At 59.2% G+C, this 17,557-nt stretch overlaps 1 protein-coding gene across 4 annotated transcripts; it reads left to right on the top strand.

The window, feature by feature from the left end:
- The first annotated feature begins 3,419 nt into the window (after positions 1-3,419).
- On the top strand, positions 3,420-15,670 carry SLC29A4 (solute carrier family 29 member 4). Of its 4 annotated transcripts, none has more exons than XM_006143610.3 (10): positions 3,420-3,604; positions 5,296-5,427; positions 5,673-5,786; positions 6,574-6,702; positions 8,583-8,657; positions 10,203-10,456; positions 11,759-11,900; positions 12,023-12,210; positions 13,156-13,396; positions 14,559-15,670. In XM_006143610.3, the coding sequence occupies exons 1-10, from the start codon at positions 3,427-3,429 to the stop codon at positions 14,699-14,701; spliced, it is 1,596 nt and encodes a 531-aa protein (XP_006143672.1). In that variant the 5' UTR covers positions 3,420-3,426; the 3' UTR covers positions 14,702-15,670. The 4 variants fall into 4 exon arrangements, with proteins under 4 accessions (XP_006143672.1, XP_014441452.1, XP_014441455.1 ...); XM_014585966.2 differs by having other exon boundaries at positions 13,260-13,396; XM_014585969.2 differs by having other exon boundaries at positions 6,611-6,702; positions 8,588-8,657.
- The last annotated feature ends 1,887 nt before the right edge of the window (positions 15,671-17,557 follow it).

Consider the following 17,557-nt stretch of genomic DNA (forward strand, 5'->3'; position numbering starts at 1 on the left):
CCGCGGGGTGGGCAGTGGGGGGCGGGGGCGAGCCGGGGCGCGGGGAGAAGGGCGGCAGGGACCTGTCGGAGCCTTTGTCTGCGGTGCGCGCGGCCCCACTGGCGCCTCCTCTCCCTCCGCGCCGGCTCCGGCGCTGAGTCTCCGTACTCCACCCGCTGTCCTGGGAAGAAAAGGATCCCCAAACCCGGTCCAGCATCTGGAGCGAGCCAGCCCGTCCCTCCGTACCCCGGCTGCTAGAGCAAGACCCAGACCCAGAACGGGGGAGAGGTGCCGCTGGCCCTGGCGGTGTTGGGTCTTGGCGCCACCTCCTCGCGCGGGCACACCCCAAGGTTTCTCCCACCTGAAGTTCCTCCCTGGACCCCCCTCCGCCCCATCTCACCCCTTGCTAGCCTCCTCCTGGTGCTTGGAAAAGCTGCTGGAAGAGGCGCGGCTTGGGCCCAGGGGTCACCTCGTGCTTGCCCAGGGGGCTGTCCTTTGCCGGGGAAAGGCGGTTAGCCGAGACCTAACTTTGCTGCTGCTCGGTCTGGGCCGGCGGAAGGAGCCGCTGGGGTCTGCGAGCGTCTGGAAGACCGGCAGAAATGGAGGGGTGGGTGACAGGGGGGAGGGCAGTGGGCCTGCTGCCCCACGGGAGCCTGCTCGGCATCGCCATCACCAGGCCCTGCCCAGCCTGTGGCGCGTGCATTCATCTGTCCTCTGGGGGCTCTGAGAAGGGGTGACTGGAGGGTTTGAAACCCACAATCCTACCGACAGGAGTTGGGGCAGCCTAGCATACTTGGCTGTGAACAAAGCAGCAGCGACATCATTGCACCCGCCTACGCACAGGGGACCAGGGGGCACTCGGGGGCATCCAAGGGCATTCAGCTAACCAGGATTTGTGGCTGAGCCAGAAGGGCCAGTCCCCACGGAGGGAGCAGGCTGACTTCCCCTGGGGACCAGCATCTCCCTTGTCCCCTCCAGCTGGCTAGAGGTGCAGCACAGCATTGAACAGGTCCAGCCCCACCTTGGGGTCCCCCCAGGACCCCCCACTGCTCTGGGGACACATTCAGAGCCATGTGCACTTAAGTCTCAGCTGGAATGGGACAAGCCAAAGGTGGTTACCTGGGCCAGTCTCCAGCGTGAGCTTTGTGACCCAGCCTTGGCCTTTCTGTGGCTCAGTCACCCTTTCTGCAAAATGGGGGCAGAGACCCCGATTTGCAGACGGTTGAGGGTAGAAAGCTCCCTCCAGCCCTCAGTAGTGCTTTCTGAGTGGCGGCTTGTGCGACTATTGCACTTACGTGTGCAGCCGAGCCTTGCCACCACCCAGCCCCTCCCGTCAGTGAAGCTGGGGTTTGCGAAGCGCTCTCACTCTTCCTCTCCTGAGGCCCAGAACAGTGAAGTGGGTAAAGTGAGGTCCAAAGGGGTGGGCTGGAGTGGAAGAAGTGATGTGTCTTCCCAGCTGCTTCCCAGGCGGGCTGCGAGGGGTTCTGGCTGCTCAGACAGCAGAGAAGAGCCCTGCAAATGCCCTCTCTGCACCTGTCTTTACATTAGACAGCAGAGAAGAGCCCTGCAAATGCCCTCTGCACCTGTCTTTTCATTTTAAAGGGGAACATGGGAGGAGGGGGAGGGTCTGAGGCCCAGGAGGAGGGTCTGAGTGTGAGGGCTCCCGGGAGGCCCGGGAAAGTTGGAAGCCTACAGTCCAGGAGAGATGGGAGCAGCGACCGTGGGGACCACAGCTGAGGCGGGCAGTGTGGGTGGCAGCTGCCCGCCTCGCCAACTGAGCGGCTGCCTCCTGGCTCCATGCTGAGCACGTCCGCCTCCCGCTTGGCCTGGCCTCTCGCTGGCGGAAACCTCAGCATTCAGGCCAGCCGTGTCCAGGGCACCGTGTCAGGGCTGCATCTCAGAAGCCCTTGCTGAGCACAGGCCAGGCCTGTTGGGGTCCAGACATCCTCCTGGGCTGAGCAGACTGGTGGGAGAAGTGTTTGTGTAGACTGTCATTCGCTGCTGACTCCTTGCCCCAGCCCATCATGTCTGAAGAAGGAGGCTGGGTGGTCTGGGGCTGAGAGGGACCCAAGCCTCCAGGCTCCGTTGACCATCTGGTGCTCTCCAACTCTCAATGTCAGGCTAGTGAGCCCATCTTACAGGTGAGAACAGGAGTGTGTGGGGTCTTGCCCGAAGTCACCGTCACCCAAACCTAATCCATCTCTGTCCTAAGCCCTATAGGGTCTCCCAGCTCCAGATGTGGCAGGAGAGATGGCCCTCAGGAGAGTCTTAAACCTGGAAGGGGTGACATAGTGGGCTTCCCAGCCCCCAGAAGGAGAAGCCCCAACTCTTTCACGGCTTGTGGGTACCAATCACCACAGTCAACCCCCCAAGACCTGGTAGAAGGTTCCTGACTCTGAGATCCCAGGGAGGCCCTTGTCCCCAATTAGAACTCTGTGGAGAGCCAGAAAAGGGGGAAGCATGGGGGCAGGTAAAGCACTTTTATCTGTCAGGACAACCTGCCTGGAGGCTGAGAAGGGGGTAAACTGAGTCAGGAGAACCAGAGAAAATGAGGCCCAGGAGATGGGACAAGGCCAGGCAGCGGAGGTGCAGGGCGTGCGGGCAGGTCTGCCCCAGAGAAAATTGGTGTGTCTTCAAGCACTGGAAGACCCCTCAGGTGGGCCACCCCAGCCGCTTCCACGGGCTCCCATGCTCCCAGGTCCAGGGAAGCGGAGGTGCCATACTCGGCATGCTGTGGTGTCCCGTCTCTGTCCCGAATTCCCTGTAACGAGCAATCAGAGAAATGAATCCATGTCACCAGAAAAAGACAAAGAAATGGACACACGTTTGAAGGAAAGAAGCCGGGACTTCCCCTCGCACGTACATAGGATTGCCCACACGTGACTGCTCTGGGGCTACAGCCTCTGAGCTGAGCCACTGGCCTCCATTCTCCTTCCCGCCCCTGCTCCAAAGCAGAGAGGCCGGGCCTCTAAAGACACCTGGTGACGTCTCTCTGCTTACGTTTGTGGCCTCCATTATGCTGTTGCTTCTTATCTTTTTTTTTCTTTTTAAGTTTTTCTTTTCCTTTTAAGTTTTTGCCTTGGGGTGTATGTGCTCACCAAAGAGAGAGAGGAGGAGAGAAAGTGAGAAATCACCTCCTCCAGAGGTGAGAAGTCACCACACCACAGTCCCTTCTCCATTCTCCTCTCGGGATTCTGGGCACTTATGCACACACGCCTGGTGCCGTTTTCTAGCCTCTGGTCCAGGGCTCAAACGTACAGCAGCCTGGGCCTGTGGGACCCAGCCACCTTACCCACCACACCACTGGCTGGTGCCACTGTATTGTTTCAAAATGGGTAGAATGGGTGGACAGGGTGGCCTGCCCGGGGAACTTGGCCCTGGGGTGGGGTGTCCGCTCATCCTGCTGACTCACCTGCCTCCTCTCCTTTCTCTGCAGCACAGGCTGCCATGGGTTCCGTTGGGAGCCAGCGTCTGAAGGAGCCCAGCGTGGTGGGCACACCAGACAGGAGCGTGGTGATGAGCTTCAGCTTCGACAGCTGCCAACTGGAGGAGGCGGTGGCAGCGGCAGAGGCAGCTCAGGGCCAGGGTGTTAGAGCCAGGGGTGTCCCGACCTTCGTGGACTCCGGTGAGTGAGGAGTGGGCAATGAATGCGTTTGCCCCAAAGCAGATTGGCCAGGTGACCCCTGGTGGAGATCTCAGGTATCAGGGAGCCTCAGGCTGTCAGGGGCAGCGGAGGGCAGCAGTACCCCTCCGGCTGGCTGAGGTGAGCGCAGTGATAAGCATGTGCAGGCTGGGGCCTCTGCCCTGTACTGCGTGTCCCAGCAGATCATAGGGGCTCCACCCATGGATCCGGGCTGAGGAGGCTCTATCCTAACACGTGCTACTATGCTTCGTGGACAGGGGAAGAGGAACGTGGAAATCATGAACCAGCCCATGAAACCTTTGATTTTGTTTTAATGCTGAAGGGTGCATGCGCAAGTGCATGCAAAAGAGAGAAAAGGCACCCCGTGGCCAATGCGTTTTCCTCCAGTTCTCCATCCCAGCAAGATCCCAGGCACATGCTTGTACACCAGCGTGTTTTTCAAGCTGCTGAAGCTGGGACTCAAACCCAGATTGTCCACGTGGAATCCGGCTTCCTCTGCTAAGCACTTAACGGCTGCACTCTGGAGCAGGCCCTAACCCATACAGCTTCTATCTGGAAGTGACATACGTCACTTTGATCACATTCATTGGCCAACCCAAGCCATGCCGAGTTGTAAGAGTTGGAAAAGTGCCCTAACTTAGGGTTGGATGTGAGGTTCAAAGACCTGGTTTTTGACTCAGCTGTGTGACCTGGGACAAGGACCTACCCCTCTCTCAGCCTCAGTTGTCCCATACTGAGGAGGCGGGACACTAACTGTAAGACCAGACTTGCAGAGAAGGTTGGGGTCAACCCTACTATCTTTTGCCCATTTGAGGGCCTTGGACAGATCATAGTTCTTTTTCGGCCCTCAGTTTGTTCATCTGGAAGAGAGGAGCAAACCTTAATGTGGTTGCAACAGAATCCGTGAAACATTGCTTAGGGCTGTCTCCAGCACTCAGGAGGCCCCCCGTCTTGGTAGCTCTGTTTCGGTAGCCATTGCTTATACAAGCACCACTGCAAGTTCCCACAGGTGCCGTCCTCTCTGTCTTCAGACAGGCAGTGCAGACTGTCCTGGCCAAGCCCTGGGCTGAGTTGGAGTAACCTCCCTGTTCCCGTGTGCATGGCCAGCACCCAGGGTATGGCAGTAGACACTGTGGGGCAGTGACCATGGCAGCCATGGCCATAAAAGGGGGTGGTGGTCGTCGTGGTGCCTTAACTGTGATGGCCATGGTGGTGGTGGCTGGATCAATCAAGGTTCAGCCAGAGAAGCAGAGCCAGTGGGAAACGGATGGACAGACAGACAGAAATAGACGGGGAGTTACAGCTATGAGGTAGATCTATGCGTGTGCACAGAGCTTTGTTACGAGAAACTGGCTTACTAAAGTGGGGGCTGGCTGGGGCAGTCCCACTCTGTAAAGCAGACAGTGAAGAAGAAGCTCATGAATAGGCCAGAACCCCCCACAGTTCTGTCAAGCCAGCTGCTCGGTGGCCGTGGTGGTGGAGGACGTAGTGGCAGTGGCCAGGGTGACATGGACAGGGTGCGTGACAGTGCTCATGGTGGAGGGCGCTCTGGGAGCAGTGGCCATGGTGTCCGGGGACTTCCTGTCATGGCGTGGAGGCAGTGGCGCGGGCAGCTGTGGCTTGAGTGATGGACAGTGGCTGGCGCACTCCTCACCTGGGGTCTCTGGGTGTAGCGGAGGAGGAGCCCGTGCCCGACGACCGCTACCACGCAGTCTACTTTGCGATGCTGCTGGCTGGCGTGGGCTTCCTGCTGCCGTACAACAGCTTCATCACCGACGTGGACTACCTGCATCACAAGTACCCAGGTGGGTGCTCCCCGCCGTCACGTCCGGCTGCTGCAGGCTGCTCCCAAACCCCGCGGGCAGGCCCTGCTCGGGCGCCTGTTTTACTGAAATCCTGGCTCGGCCGTGGGTTGTGGAGTGACCTCTGCCAGCTACCCCCCACCGCCCACCGTTAGCCCCTTTTGGGGAGGGGGAGGAAGCAGTAGCCACTGGAATATGTGGAGGGTTGGCCCCCCTCGAACACCTGCCGTTGCCCGCCCCCTCCGCAGGGACCTCTATTGTGTTCGACATGAGCCTCACCTACATCTTGGTGGCACTGGTGGCTGTGCTCCTGAACAACGTCCTGGTGGAGAGGCTGGACCTGCACACCAGGATCACTGCAGGTACACCGGCCACCCCCGCCGCAGCACGCCTGTCCCCGTGGCCCCCGCCGCAGCACGCCTGTCCCTGTGGCCCCAGCCCACCCCTCGTCTGCCCACTACCCGAGCCCCACTCTCCCCGGCTATAAAATGGGAGTGCCGTGGGGTCCATATGAGAAGAGTTGGGAGTGGCCATGGTGCGTCCGCCACAAGCCAGTATGATAGCTGGTGCCTTTGGGAGCTTTTGTACCCCACATCATGTCCCTGCACCCCCACCTGAGCTCATGCCTTGACCCACTGTGTTCTTCCCTTCTTTTTTTTTCGAGAGGTTTTTGCTATAGGGCGCGGGCGCTCGCCAGACAGAGAGAGACACAGAGACAGAAAGTGAGAAATCACCCTCCCCGGGGGGATGGCCACGTCACAATCCCTTCTCCTCCATTCTCCTCTCGGGATCTTGGGCACGCACACACACGCGCCCGGCGTGCGTTTAAGCCACCAGGTCCAGGACTTGAACTGCAGTAAGCTACAAAGGAGTCCAGCAACATAGCCATTATGCCAACTGCTGGTCCCTGTTCTTCCCTTCTCATTCCTCTTTATGATGACATCCAGCTCCAAAGGCCAGCTCAAGTGGTGCTTCCTCCAGGAAGCCTTCCAGGGTGCCCCTCTCGGACCACTAAGGCACCGTTGCCTCCCAGTACTAAGCTGGAAAGGCAGAGAGAATGCTTCAGACCTGATCCTATAGGAGGGACAGGGATGCAGGGGGGCCCTGCCCAGTCACGCACTGCTCCCCTCACTGACTTCTCCTCCATAGGCTACCTCTTAGCCTTGGGCCCCCTCCTCTTCATCAGCATCTGTGACGTGTGGCTGCAGCTCTTCTCTCGTGACCAGGCTTATGCCATCAACCTGGCCGCCGTGGGCACCGTGGCCTTTGGCTGTACAGGTAGGGCCTGGGGCCAAGGGCAGGTGGGTCTGGGGCTCAGGCAGAGCCCCTGAGTGCTGACTGTGGGCTTGTCCCTCCCCAGCCCCATTCTGGGGGCGCTGTGCTACCACGTGCTCACTAGTGTGCACGCCCTCACCCGTGCACACGCTGCTGCCTCCCTGCACATGCTCACGAGCACACGCAGTCCCAGAGGGCACACCCCAGGCTCCCAGCCCGAGGGGCCCTGCGGATATGGAGGCAGCCCTTGGTTTGCACCAATGTAAACTGGACTTCAAGGGCTGTCCTGCCTGCGTCACTATGTCACTGTGTCACTGTGTTGCTGTTTCTCTTCATGATAGCTTTTTTTTTTTTTTTTTTTTTTGCTATAAGGCAAGTGTGCTCATCAGAGAGAGGGGGAGAGAGAGAGAGAAAGGGAAAGTGAGAAATCGCCCCCCAGTGGGGATGGCCACACTGTAGTTCCTTCTCCTTCAGTCTCCTCTTGGGATTTTGGGCATGCCTAGTATTCCAGGTTTAGGACTCGAACCATGTCCTTAATCATGTGAGATCCAGTTGCGTTAACCACCACACCACCGGTTGGCCCCACAATGGCTTTTAAACTTTTTTTTTTTAACATTTTATTTTGAAAAAAATCTTGTACCTATAGAAACATTGCAAGAATAATACAACAGGCCTCTCTTATGTACGGTTTTGTTTTCTGCAGTCTCAGTACGCACAGTGTGATGTTTGTAGGTGAAACCAAGACTGCATCTCTAAACTCAACTTTGGCAGTGCACCCAGATCTACTCTTCTGCTTTGTTAAGAAAACAGTGCGGGGAGCCGGCAGGTGGTGTGGTAGTTAAGAGCGCTGGACTCCACATGCCCAACCATGGTTCGAGTCCCGGATCTGGCAGTTTGCTTTCTCACTTTCTCTCTCTCTGTGTCCTTCTCCAGTCAAAATAAATAAATAAATAAAGTTAAATAAAATAATTTTTTTTTAAAAAAAGAAAACAATTCTGATGTCAACCAAGCCCTGCTCCAGCGTCTATACCTAGGCTTACTAGATTCCAGAGTAGAAGCCAGTGCTTTTTTTTTTTTATTGTTTGTTTTTGTTTATTATTTCTTCCATAAGCAAGAGAGAGAGTCAGCACCCAACTGGGTCTTGATACCACCACCCACCCCTAGCTTCACCCCAAATCATGGGCATGCATGCCCAGGGTGTTCAGGGAAGCCTCTGGACATGAGCCAGTAACTTTCTCATGTCTGTCAGCCTCGCAGAGAGTCACGTTTTCCTGCTGCACCACCCTCCAGCTCCCAGCCAGTGCATTTTTACTCTCCCTAGATCCTGCTGGATTTGTCTGTACTGGTTAGGATGAGAGAGGTTATGCTGTAGTAACAAATTAGCCCGGAAATCTCAGTGGCTTCGTAGAATAAGACATAGTTCTTGCTCTTGTTGCATGTCCAACCCATATCCATGGGAGGGGGGGGGTTATTTCACACAGCGTCTCAGGGATTCATGAGAGTGCCCCCTTTCCCCTGGGACACATGACCTCTCTGTCACTGCTGGTGGGAGAATGATAGGCTGAGGCTCCATGTGTGCTTTCCGCTGCCTCACTTAGAAGTGACACATGGCATCTCTGCTCACGTTTCCGTGGCCAAAGCTCACCAATGACCCTGAGTAGTCCCGGGCCGGGGAGGTGAAAGGCAGTGTGTGTGCTGTCTGGTGGGTGGTCCTCTTTCCACCACATGCTGCAGGATGGTCATGCCAAAGCTCTGCCATGGTGCTGTTAGCGTCCCTGTGTGCGCCCACACCCGCCAGTGCAGGACTCACGCTTGTGCATTTTCCCCAAGCTGACAGGTGATAAGTGGTATCTTGGTTGTCTTCTCCCTCTCTCTCTCTTAAGTGCAGCAATCCAGCTTCTATGGGTACACAGGGATGCTGCCCAAGAGGTACACGCAGGGCGTGATGACTGGGGAGAGTGAGTATCTGCAGACCCCTAGGACGGGGCCACCGGGCTACATGGCTCTTCTTCCTGAAGACGCTGCTCAGTGCCCCTGGACTGGGAGAAGGGCTCATGGGTTCTGGGCACGCTGGGCTGGGGTTGGTGACGGCCATGTCTTCTCACCTGCCTGGGGGGTGGGGATGGGACAGACTCCCAGACACAAGGGACACGCTGTGTACTGCTTCTGGGGTGTGAGAAGCACGGGCCTCTCTGAGCATGTGACGGTGTTTAGTGCCCGTGAGCCTGTGCGTGGTGTGCGTTTTGTGTGTCTGCATGTGCACTGGGAGGGGTGAGCCCATCCATTCCCATGACATCACACCTTCAGCACAGAGCTCTCCTCACAGTCCCTGACCCATAAGCCACCTCTGCGGGGCACTTATGCTTGGGTATCTCATGGGCTTCTCAAACCCACCTGTCCTGAACCCACCTCACCACCTCCCACCCACCTCGTCTCAGGAAACAGCACAAGCCCCCAAACCCAGACTTTCCCAAGTCCCCCCAGGCTGATTCCTCATCTGTCCCTTTCCCTCTGGCCCCTGGTTCCGACAGCTGCCACCCCTGCTCTGCAGAGCGACAGCCTGACCCTCAGGGCATGCTTCAGTGCCCCAAGTTTGAAATGTCCTCTTCCAGCTGTTCTCAGTCTTCCTCCCATGTCTGGCTGTGCAGTGGGCAGTGCCATCCATGCGGGGAGCTGGGCGCGAGCCAGGGGCCATGTGGGTTCTCCATTTCTTCCCTTTGGGGGCATTCTGCAACCCTGTACCTCATAAGGTCGATAGGACGCCCCCCGGAGCTCCAGAACACACCAGTGGGATCCTGGTTCCGGGAAGGCAGCCAGGCAAAGCAACCACTATTACTGGCCAGGAGGTTTTGGTGGGGATGAGCAAGACGGGGCTGCCAGGTGCTGACACGCAGGCCTGGCTACCGTCGACGAGGGCCCCTCTGAAAAGATTTGCTCAGAGCCCCGCCTTTAGCCCCAGTGGCCAGGACCTTCCGTGCCTAATTCTGTGCAGTGGCTCACCGTCTCACACCCTGCCCCTGCCTGCCCTCCCTGGAGACCTGCTGACCTTGGTGGTGGGGTTCCAGCCCATCTGCTTCCTTTCTACTTGAACACACCGACCGCCAGAGATCACACCAGCCCCTGCCAGGAACGCTCTCCTCCAGGCTTGTCACTTGGCCCCCTCATTCTGCACACCTCGGTTTAAATGTCCCTTCTCAAAGGGCGTTCCCTCACCACCCCGTCCCACCTGCTCTCCTGCCAGAGTCCTGGTCCGTTTCCTTCGGCCCCACGCCTGCATCTCACAGCTGGTGTGTTTCTGTCACTTGGATGTGTCTTCTTCCCAAGGCCGGGAGGCAGGGCTATATGTCATCCCCACTGTGTCCTCAGGACAGGATGGTGGCAGTACAGACAGGCGCTGGGTAAATGCCCCGTGGGGTGCATGTGGAGCAGGCAGCAGTGCCGGCGGGGCAGGGATGAGTGTGTGCAGGCCCTGACCCAGGCCCATCGTCGCCCCCACTGTCCAGGCACCGCAGGGGTCATGATCTCCCTGAGCCGCATCCTCACCAAGCTGCTGCTGCCGGACGAACGTGCCAGCACGCTCATCTTCTTCCTGGTCTCCGTGGGCCTGGAGCTGCTGTGCTTCCTGCTGCACCTGCTGGTGCGGCGCAGCCGCTTTGTGCTCTACTACACCACACGGCCCCGCGACAGCCGCCGGGGCTGCAGGGCGGGCCTGGGCTACCGCGTGCACCACGACGTCGCTGCTGGGGACATCCACTTCGTAAGTGCAGCCTCCCGTGGCACCGGGGATGCCCTGCCGGCTGCCCCAGATCCCTGCTCTGTTCTAGTCAGAGATCGCCTGGTATGTCACCCTCGCCATCCTGGTGGAGTTCCCCCACTACGGCCCCTGCCGGCACCCACGCGCTCAGGTTCCAGCTTGCTTCTGTGGTCCGAGGCTCCCTCCAGGCCCTATCTCCCATGATATGGCCTCCTGTCTGCTGTGACACCCACACCCTGTAAATTTCTGTCTGTGACCATCCACACTCTGGGACAGCCAGCGTAGGGATCCCTCCCGCGCACTGAGCCAGACAATGACTGCAGCTCCCACTCTCCCATTCTAACCTAGAGACACGCAGGCTCAGGGATACCCCGAGTTCCAGCAGGGTCAGGGGAGAGGAGCCAAAGGGGCACACCAGGACCCCCAAAACTGCCACAGTACAGGACGTCAGAGCCCGCTGGGAAACAGGGTGGGCTCCCAAGTGGGAGCAGAAGGAAGCCAGGCAGAGGGCAGGCTCTGTTCTGTGCCCTGTGCCAGGCATCCGACCCTGGCATCACAGCACGTAGGCGCTCCCCTGTGGGTCCCCAGCCCAGGGGCGGCCCTGGTACCACTGGCTCCAAGGGCAGAGGCGGCCCTCCTGGGGGGCTGGGGCGCCCTCTGGTGGCAGCAGTGCCACATAGCCCCGGGGTCCTGGGCTTCTCGGTGTGGAGGCCCGAGGATGCCTACCTGATGAGGTCCTGTGTGCCAGGTCTCATGGGGGGAGGCAGGGTGGTCCTTGTTCCCAAGGGCGCTCAGGCCCCTCAGTGTGCTCCCCAGCAAAGTGGAGCCAGGATGGTTGCCTGGGCCCTCGCCCCGCGGAGCACACAGACCCAGAGATGGGCCCATGGTGGGAAAGGACAGGTCTGGGGGGGACACAGGCCTCCTCATGGTCAAGAATTTCCTGAGGATGGGCTTCTGGGCCAAGCCTTGACCCACTGGAAGTGGGACATTGAGGACCAGGGCAGGCGTTGGGCAAAGGCTTGGAGCCTGATTGCAGGACGCAGGGAGTGGGATGGCGGGAGGTCTAAGAGGCCCCTGAACAAGGGGGTGGGATGCTCTGCTAGGCTTGGTCAAAACCTGGCTGAGGGCTCACAGAGGTGACATGGGGCTGTCCGAGACCTTGGGAACGTGAGGGAGGGAGGTGTCTGCCCAGTGGGCGGTGACTGTCACCCGAGCACCGCCCCTCCTCCCATGGGGCAGTGCCTGGCCTGCACCTCCCACCCGTCCCTTCCACCCAAATCCCCTCCTGCTCCACCCACTCTGCAGGAGCACCAAGGCCCAGCCCTGGCCAACAGCGGGTCCCCGAAGGACAGCCCGGCCCATGAGGTGACCGGCAGCAGTGGGGGAGCCTACATGCGCTTTGACGTGCCTCGGCCCAGAGTCAAGAGGAGCTGGCCCACGTTCCGAGGTGAGAGGAGCCCCCTTTGTCCTGTGGGCCCCCGTTGTGCCATTTGCAAGCATGGAGAGATTCCTTGGGCTGAAGGTGGGCAGGGACCCGTGGCGCTGCCCTCTGACCCCGCCCGCCCGCAGCCCTGCTGCTGCATCGGTACGTGGTGGCGCGGGTCATCTGGGCCGACATGCTGTCCATCGCTGTGACCTACTTCATCACGCTGTGCCTGTTCCCTGGCCTCGAGTCCGAGATCCGCCACTGCATCCTGGGCGAGTGGCTCCCCATCCTCATCATGGCCGTGTTCAACCTCTCGGACTTCGTGGGCAAGGTGGGCCACCCGTGTCCTGGCCCCTGGGGAGGGATGCCGTATGAAGGGGATGGGAGACTACCAGGACTTCCCAGCCATGGGGAGACCCTGGCCCATCCAGGGAGGGTCCCTGGGCTAAGGATTTGCATGGCTTCCAGTAACGGTGGCAGCCAAGGAATGTCACTGTCCCAGTCAATGTCCCTTGGAGGGTGGCCCCTGCCTGATCCCACACGGGAGCTCAGCAGTGTCAGCTTCGTCCCCGGGGCTGAGCTCAGCTCTTGAACTCCTGCCCCAATCATGAGTTGGGAGGTCTCTGGGGTAGTCCTTGGAAGGCAAGCACAGGTGTGGGCCAGGCATGTAGAGGACAGGGCAGCGCCACCAGAAACGACTCAAAGGGACCAGAAGGGCCTGGAGGCCACATCAGCTGCTAGTACAGGGCTGTCACGGCTAGAGCAGATTCAGAACTGCTGTTTATGGTGCTCTGGGCAGGCTGGAATGCCCCTTCTCTTAACGAGTGGAGAGTAAGCGTGAGGTCCAGAGAGGGCGAGCTATTTGCCGAGGGTCACACCGCTGAGCGGTCTGAGTAACAGGTCTATGCTTTGAGTCAGAGCAGGGCTTAGTTAGTGGGTTGAAATCCTGTTCCTAATCCCAGCTGTGGATTGATGCAGGTGGCCTGAACCTCCGAGCCTTAATGTCCTCATTTCTCAAATAGGGTTAAGGGTCCCACCTCCAAAGAGTACCGGAGGATGGAGTGGGGAATGTGCAGTGAGGTCAGTGTGGGGCCCATGGCGAGGACCACACGTTACTGTGAGAGTGGGTCTGGGGGATTCTGGAGAGCCACTGAGCTGGACAGAGGTGGGGAGGTGTGGGGATGGGGTATGCGGGGAGGGGCTCGGGGAGGGCGGGCAGCCTCGTACATACCTGGCTCCCTGCAGATCTTGGCAGCCCAGACCTGGCTCCATCCAGATTTTGGCAGGCGTGCCGGTGGACTGGCGGGGCACCCACCTGCTGGCCTTCTCCTGCCTGCGCGTGGTCTTCATCCCCCTCTTCATCCTGTGCGTCTACCCCAGCGGCACGCCCGCCCTCCGCCACCCAGCCTGGCCCTGCATCTTCTCCCTGCTCATGGGCATCAGCAACGGCTACTTCGGCAGCGTGCCCATGATCCTGGCTGCCGGCAAAGTGAGCCCCAAGCAGCGGGAGCTGGCAGGTAAGGCCCCACTCGGCCGGTGCCCAGCTTGCCCTGGGACGGTCCTCCCTGCAGCCTGACACCCCCGGCAAGGACGCCAAGGCCAGGAGTGAAGGTGCATGTGGGTGCAGGGGTCCAGTCGAGGTCAGGGAGGTCGTAGGTGTAGGGATGTTCTTCATCCATCCATTCGTTCATTCCACTACTCGGCAAGCCCCTATGTGCCAGGCGCTGTTCTAGGCACTGGGGACACGGTGGTGACAACTCCGTGCTCCCTGCACTTGTGGTGCTGACAGTCCAGAGGCATTCAATAAACACACCAGTAACAACCAGGTGTCATGTGTTGGCTGGCGTCAAGTACTGCGGAGAAAAACAAAGCAGGAGAAAGGGAAGAAATGGGCGAGTCGAGTTGTGGGGGTGATGGCAACGGAAACAGCGATCTGGGAAGGCTTCATTGAGGAGGTGACTTTTGGGCAAAGACATGGAGGAAGTTGTGAGGGAGCCAGCCACATGAAGATGCAAAGGCCCAACATCGAGGCAGGGGGAGCAGCGTGTGCAGAGGCCCCGAGGCAGGAGCAGCCACGTGGGCCCTGGGCTATGGGGTGAGGGGGCAGGAAAGGGTGCTTTGAGGATGAAGGCAGAGGGATGAACAATGACTGTTCCTGAAGGCCTCCCACAGGAGCCAGGCAGGGAGGTGAGTGAGGCGCTCCTGTAACCGTCCAGGCCCTCCAGGGTGGGCTCAGACCTGGTGCAGGCCCACGGAGCTGGGAGAAGGTGCTGGATTCCAGACCCGTTTTGACAGTAGAACTCCCAGGGAGACTGGGAGGGGTGTGAGAGAGAGAAGGGGAGTCCAAGGGGACTTGGGGTTGGGGTCTGTAGCTCAAGGAAGGAGGGTTGGCTCTACCATCGACTGAGATGGGGAGGGGCGTCGGCGTGGACTCGGGATGTGCGAGATGCCCATTAGCCGTCGTTGGAGACTGGAGATAAAGCTAGGGTCGGGGGTCAGAGCAGGTGAGGCCGAGGTGGCCCGGAGGATCGCCAGAGCAGCAATTCCAAGAGAAGCGAGGGGAAGCCACGTGGGCACCGCCTGGCAGTGGTCACTGCACTTCACACCAGACTAGCTGTGGCCAAGGCAGGTCCCGCAGGTGCCCGCCCCTCCCCCACCTCAGGCCAGTCTCATCCGCAGGGAACACCATGACTGTGTCCTACATGTCGGGGCTGACGCTGGGCTCCGCCGTGGCCTACTTCACCTACAGCCTCACCCGGGACACGCACAGCCGCTGCCTCCACGCCTCCACCACCAACGGATCCACCACCGCTGGCCTCTGAGCCACTGGCTCTGCCCTGCCCACCACAGGGGAGGCTAGGCAGGGCCCAAGGCCTGAGGCCCCCTCCCCGCCCCTGCCTGCAGTGCCTGCGGGGCCCCAGCCTCCTCCTGTGCCAATAATGCCACCCTCTCCAGGTCCAGCCACTCCAACCTGGAGTCCTCGGCCTAGGGCATGTCTGCACCCAGGGCCCTGCCCAGCACTGTGCTCTGCGCCTCGCACCCGCCCTCCAGCTCCACCTGTATCCTGCGGCCCCAGCTCTAGCCAGGCCAGTGCTCTGTAGGGTCAGCCTCAGTCCCCACCAGGGATTGCAGACCGCCAGCCCGGGCAGCCCCTCCCAGTGACCCTACCCCAGGTCTGCTTTGGGCTTCATGGCCCTCATCACACAGTTCATCAGGGTATGGCCCCTCCTCACTGGGACCCTCATGAGCAGAAGGGGCCCCGCTCTGTCACCTAGGGCCTCCCCTCCACCCGGTCCTTAAACACTGGTTTCCCAAACAAAACACACTTGCTGTACCGGAATTGTAGCCTGGGGTCTGCCCCAGACTCAGTGCCCAGCAGTAGCCCTGGCCTGGGCACACATACCCCCATGCACTCCACACAGGCCAGGCACTGTGCCTGACTGGGGAACCCAGCCACTGGGGTCCCCCTAGCTCATGGAGGGGAGATACACACTGGTTGAAGGTGGCTGTTGGCCTAGGCCTTAATCCGTGTCCAGCGTGGCTCAGGGGCAGGTGTAACTTGCCTGAGTCCATGCCAAGTAAGGAGGCGCTGGGCGGTCACTCCAGACTGGACACTCCAGAACGCCAGGCTGGCTGGGTGGGCACCCTGAGGTGGGGGGATTCCGGGAATGTCCTGCCATAGATGGCTTTGCCATGGGGAGGACAGCCTGCCCTTCTGCACCCCTGCTGTGTCCCGTCCACCCGTCTGTCCACTAACTACCGCACTGGCCATTAAAAGAAGGCAGAGAGACTGCCCCACTGCTGCTGCCCGAGGAGCATTTGTGTGGGTGGGACTGTGATGGCCACCGGCAGTAGGAGAGGCCCTGGTGGGTCAAGGCCTAGCCCATATTAGCTGGGAACCCACTAGTTCCCCAGGCCTGGCATTTTGTGAGGTGGGCCAGGTAACAGGAGGGCCCACACACACACCAGGTGGGCCCAAGCAGTGGGGCGGGCTTTGTAGAGTGCCTTAGTGCCCTGGGGCCATGAGTGTCAGGGGAAATGAATGCACCCGCCCACTTGAAAGGGAGGAAAACAAACTCAGAGGGGAGGTAGCTTGGTTCCTGCCCCTCGACTCTTGCTGATTTGGGCACGTCCAGCCCTGTCCCATGCCTTCGTTTCCCCAAGGAGTGGGACTGGTCCACTGTAATGTGCCTGTGATCCAGGTCTGCAGCCCAGGGACCCACAGACAGGGACCCAGCTGGGCAGCCACGTGGGCCTGAATGTGCCAGTTGGTGCCAGAGATGGCCGCCAGGTGGCACCTGTGTACCACTCTTCCTGCTCCTCTATGTAGCCCCTCTCCATTCCCCACTCACCACGTGGCTGCTCTTTCCCCTGGCCAAGGGAGGACCTGGCGCTGGGCGGGCAGGCTGAGTCTTTCTCTCAGCCAGAGGCTGCACCGGCTGCATCCCACGTGCTAATGCATGGAATTGCTAAGTCCTCTCCCCCCACGACTCCAAAACAGCAAAGCCCAGGTGGCCACCTGCATCCTGTCCATACTGACCCACACACGTGGTACAGCCAGTCCCACACCTTCAGCTGCCCCAGGCCCCACAGGTCAGGGGCCAGAACTGCGCCCCACACCCCATGCAGGGGCTCTGCTCCATGCCCATCTAGGCAGGGGCTCAGGGCCACTCGGATCAGCAGCTGCATCTCTGTGGGTGTGGCTGGGAACCCAGCTCAGTTCTGCATGTTGTGTTTGCTTTATGAAAATGTATTTCCAGGGGCAAGCAGGTGGCGTAGTGGTTAAGGTGCTGGACTACCACATGATTGACCATGGTTCAAGTCTTGGATCCAGGAGCTTGAAATTCACGCCAGACATGTGCATGCGTGTGTGTGTAGTCGCGCCTGAGATCTGGAGAGAATTGAGAATGGACTGCAGTGTGGCCTGGGGGTAATTTCTTGCTTTCTTTCTGTCTCTGTCTCTCTGGCAAGCACACATGCCCTATAGCAAAAATCGGACTCCTATGTAGTCAACCACAGTTTGAATCCTGACCTGGTGGCTTAAAACTCATGCTGGGCGCATGTGCGTGGATGCCGAGATCCCAAGAGAATGGAGAAGGGATTTCTCACTTTCTCTCTTGCAAGCACATGTGCCCTATAGCAAAAATCTCTCCCCCCCAAAAAATGTGTATTTCCTGGACCAGCAGATGGCATAATGGTTACATCGCTGGACTTACACATAGTCAACCACGGTACAAGTCCCATACCCATCAGCTTAAAACACATAGGACACGTGCGTGCATGCGTGTGTGTGTGTGTGTGTGTGTGTGTATGCCCAAAACTCTGAGAAGAGAATGGAGAAGGGACTGTGGCATAGCCATCCCCCCAGGGGGGAAGGGTGATTTCTTGCTTTCTGTCCCTGTCACTCTTAAAAACGATTTTTGCTATAGGGGGCGTGTGTTCACCAGAGACAGATATGAGAAATCATCCCCCACCCCAGGGGTGGATAGTCACACCGCACTCCCTTTTCCTCCATTCTCTCAAGATTTTGGGCACACACACGTATGCAGCCTGGGTGTTTTAAGCCGCCGGGTTCGGGACTCGAACCACAATTGACTATGTAGGAGTCCAGTGATATAACCATTACACCAAATGCTGGTCCCCAAAAATCTCTCTTAAAAAAAAAAAAAAAAAAAAAA

Source organism: Tupaia chinensis, unplaced genomic scaffold (genome assembly GCF_000334495.1).
Source record: "Tupaia chinensis unplaced genomic scaffold, TupChi_1.0 Scaffold000101_1, whole genome shotgun sequence".
In the NCBI taxonomy this organism is placed as follows: domain Eukaryota; kingdom Metazoa; phylum Chordata; class Mammalia; order Scandentia; family Tupaiidae; genus Tupaia; species Tupaia belangeri.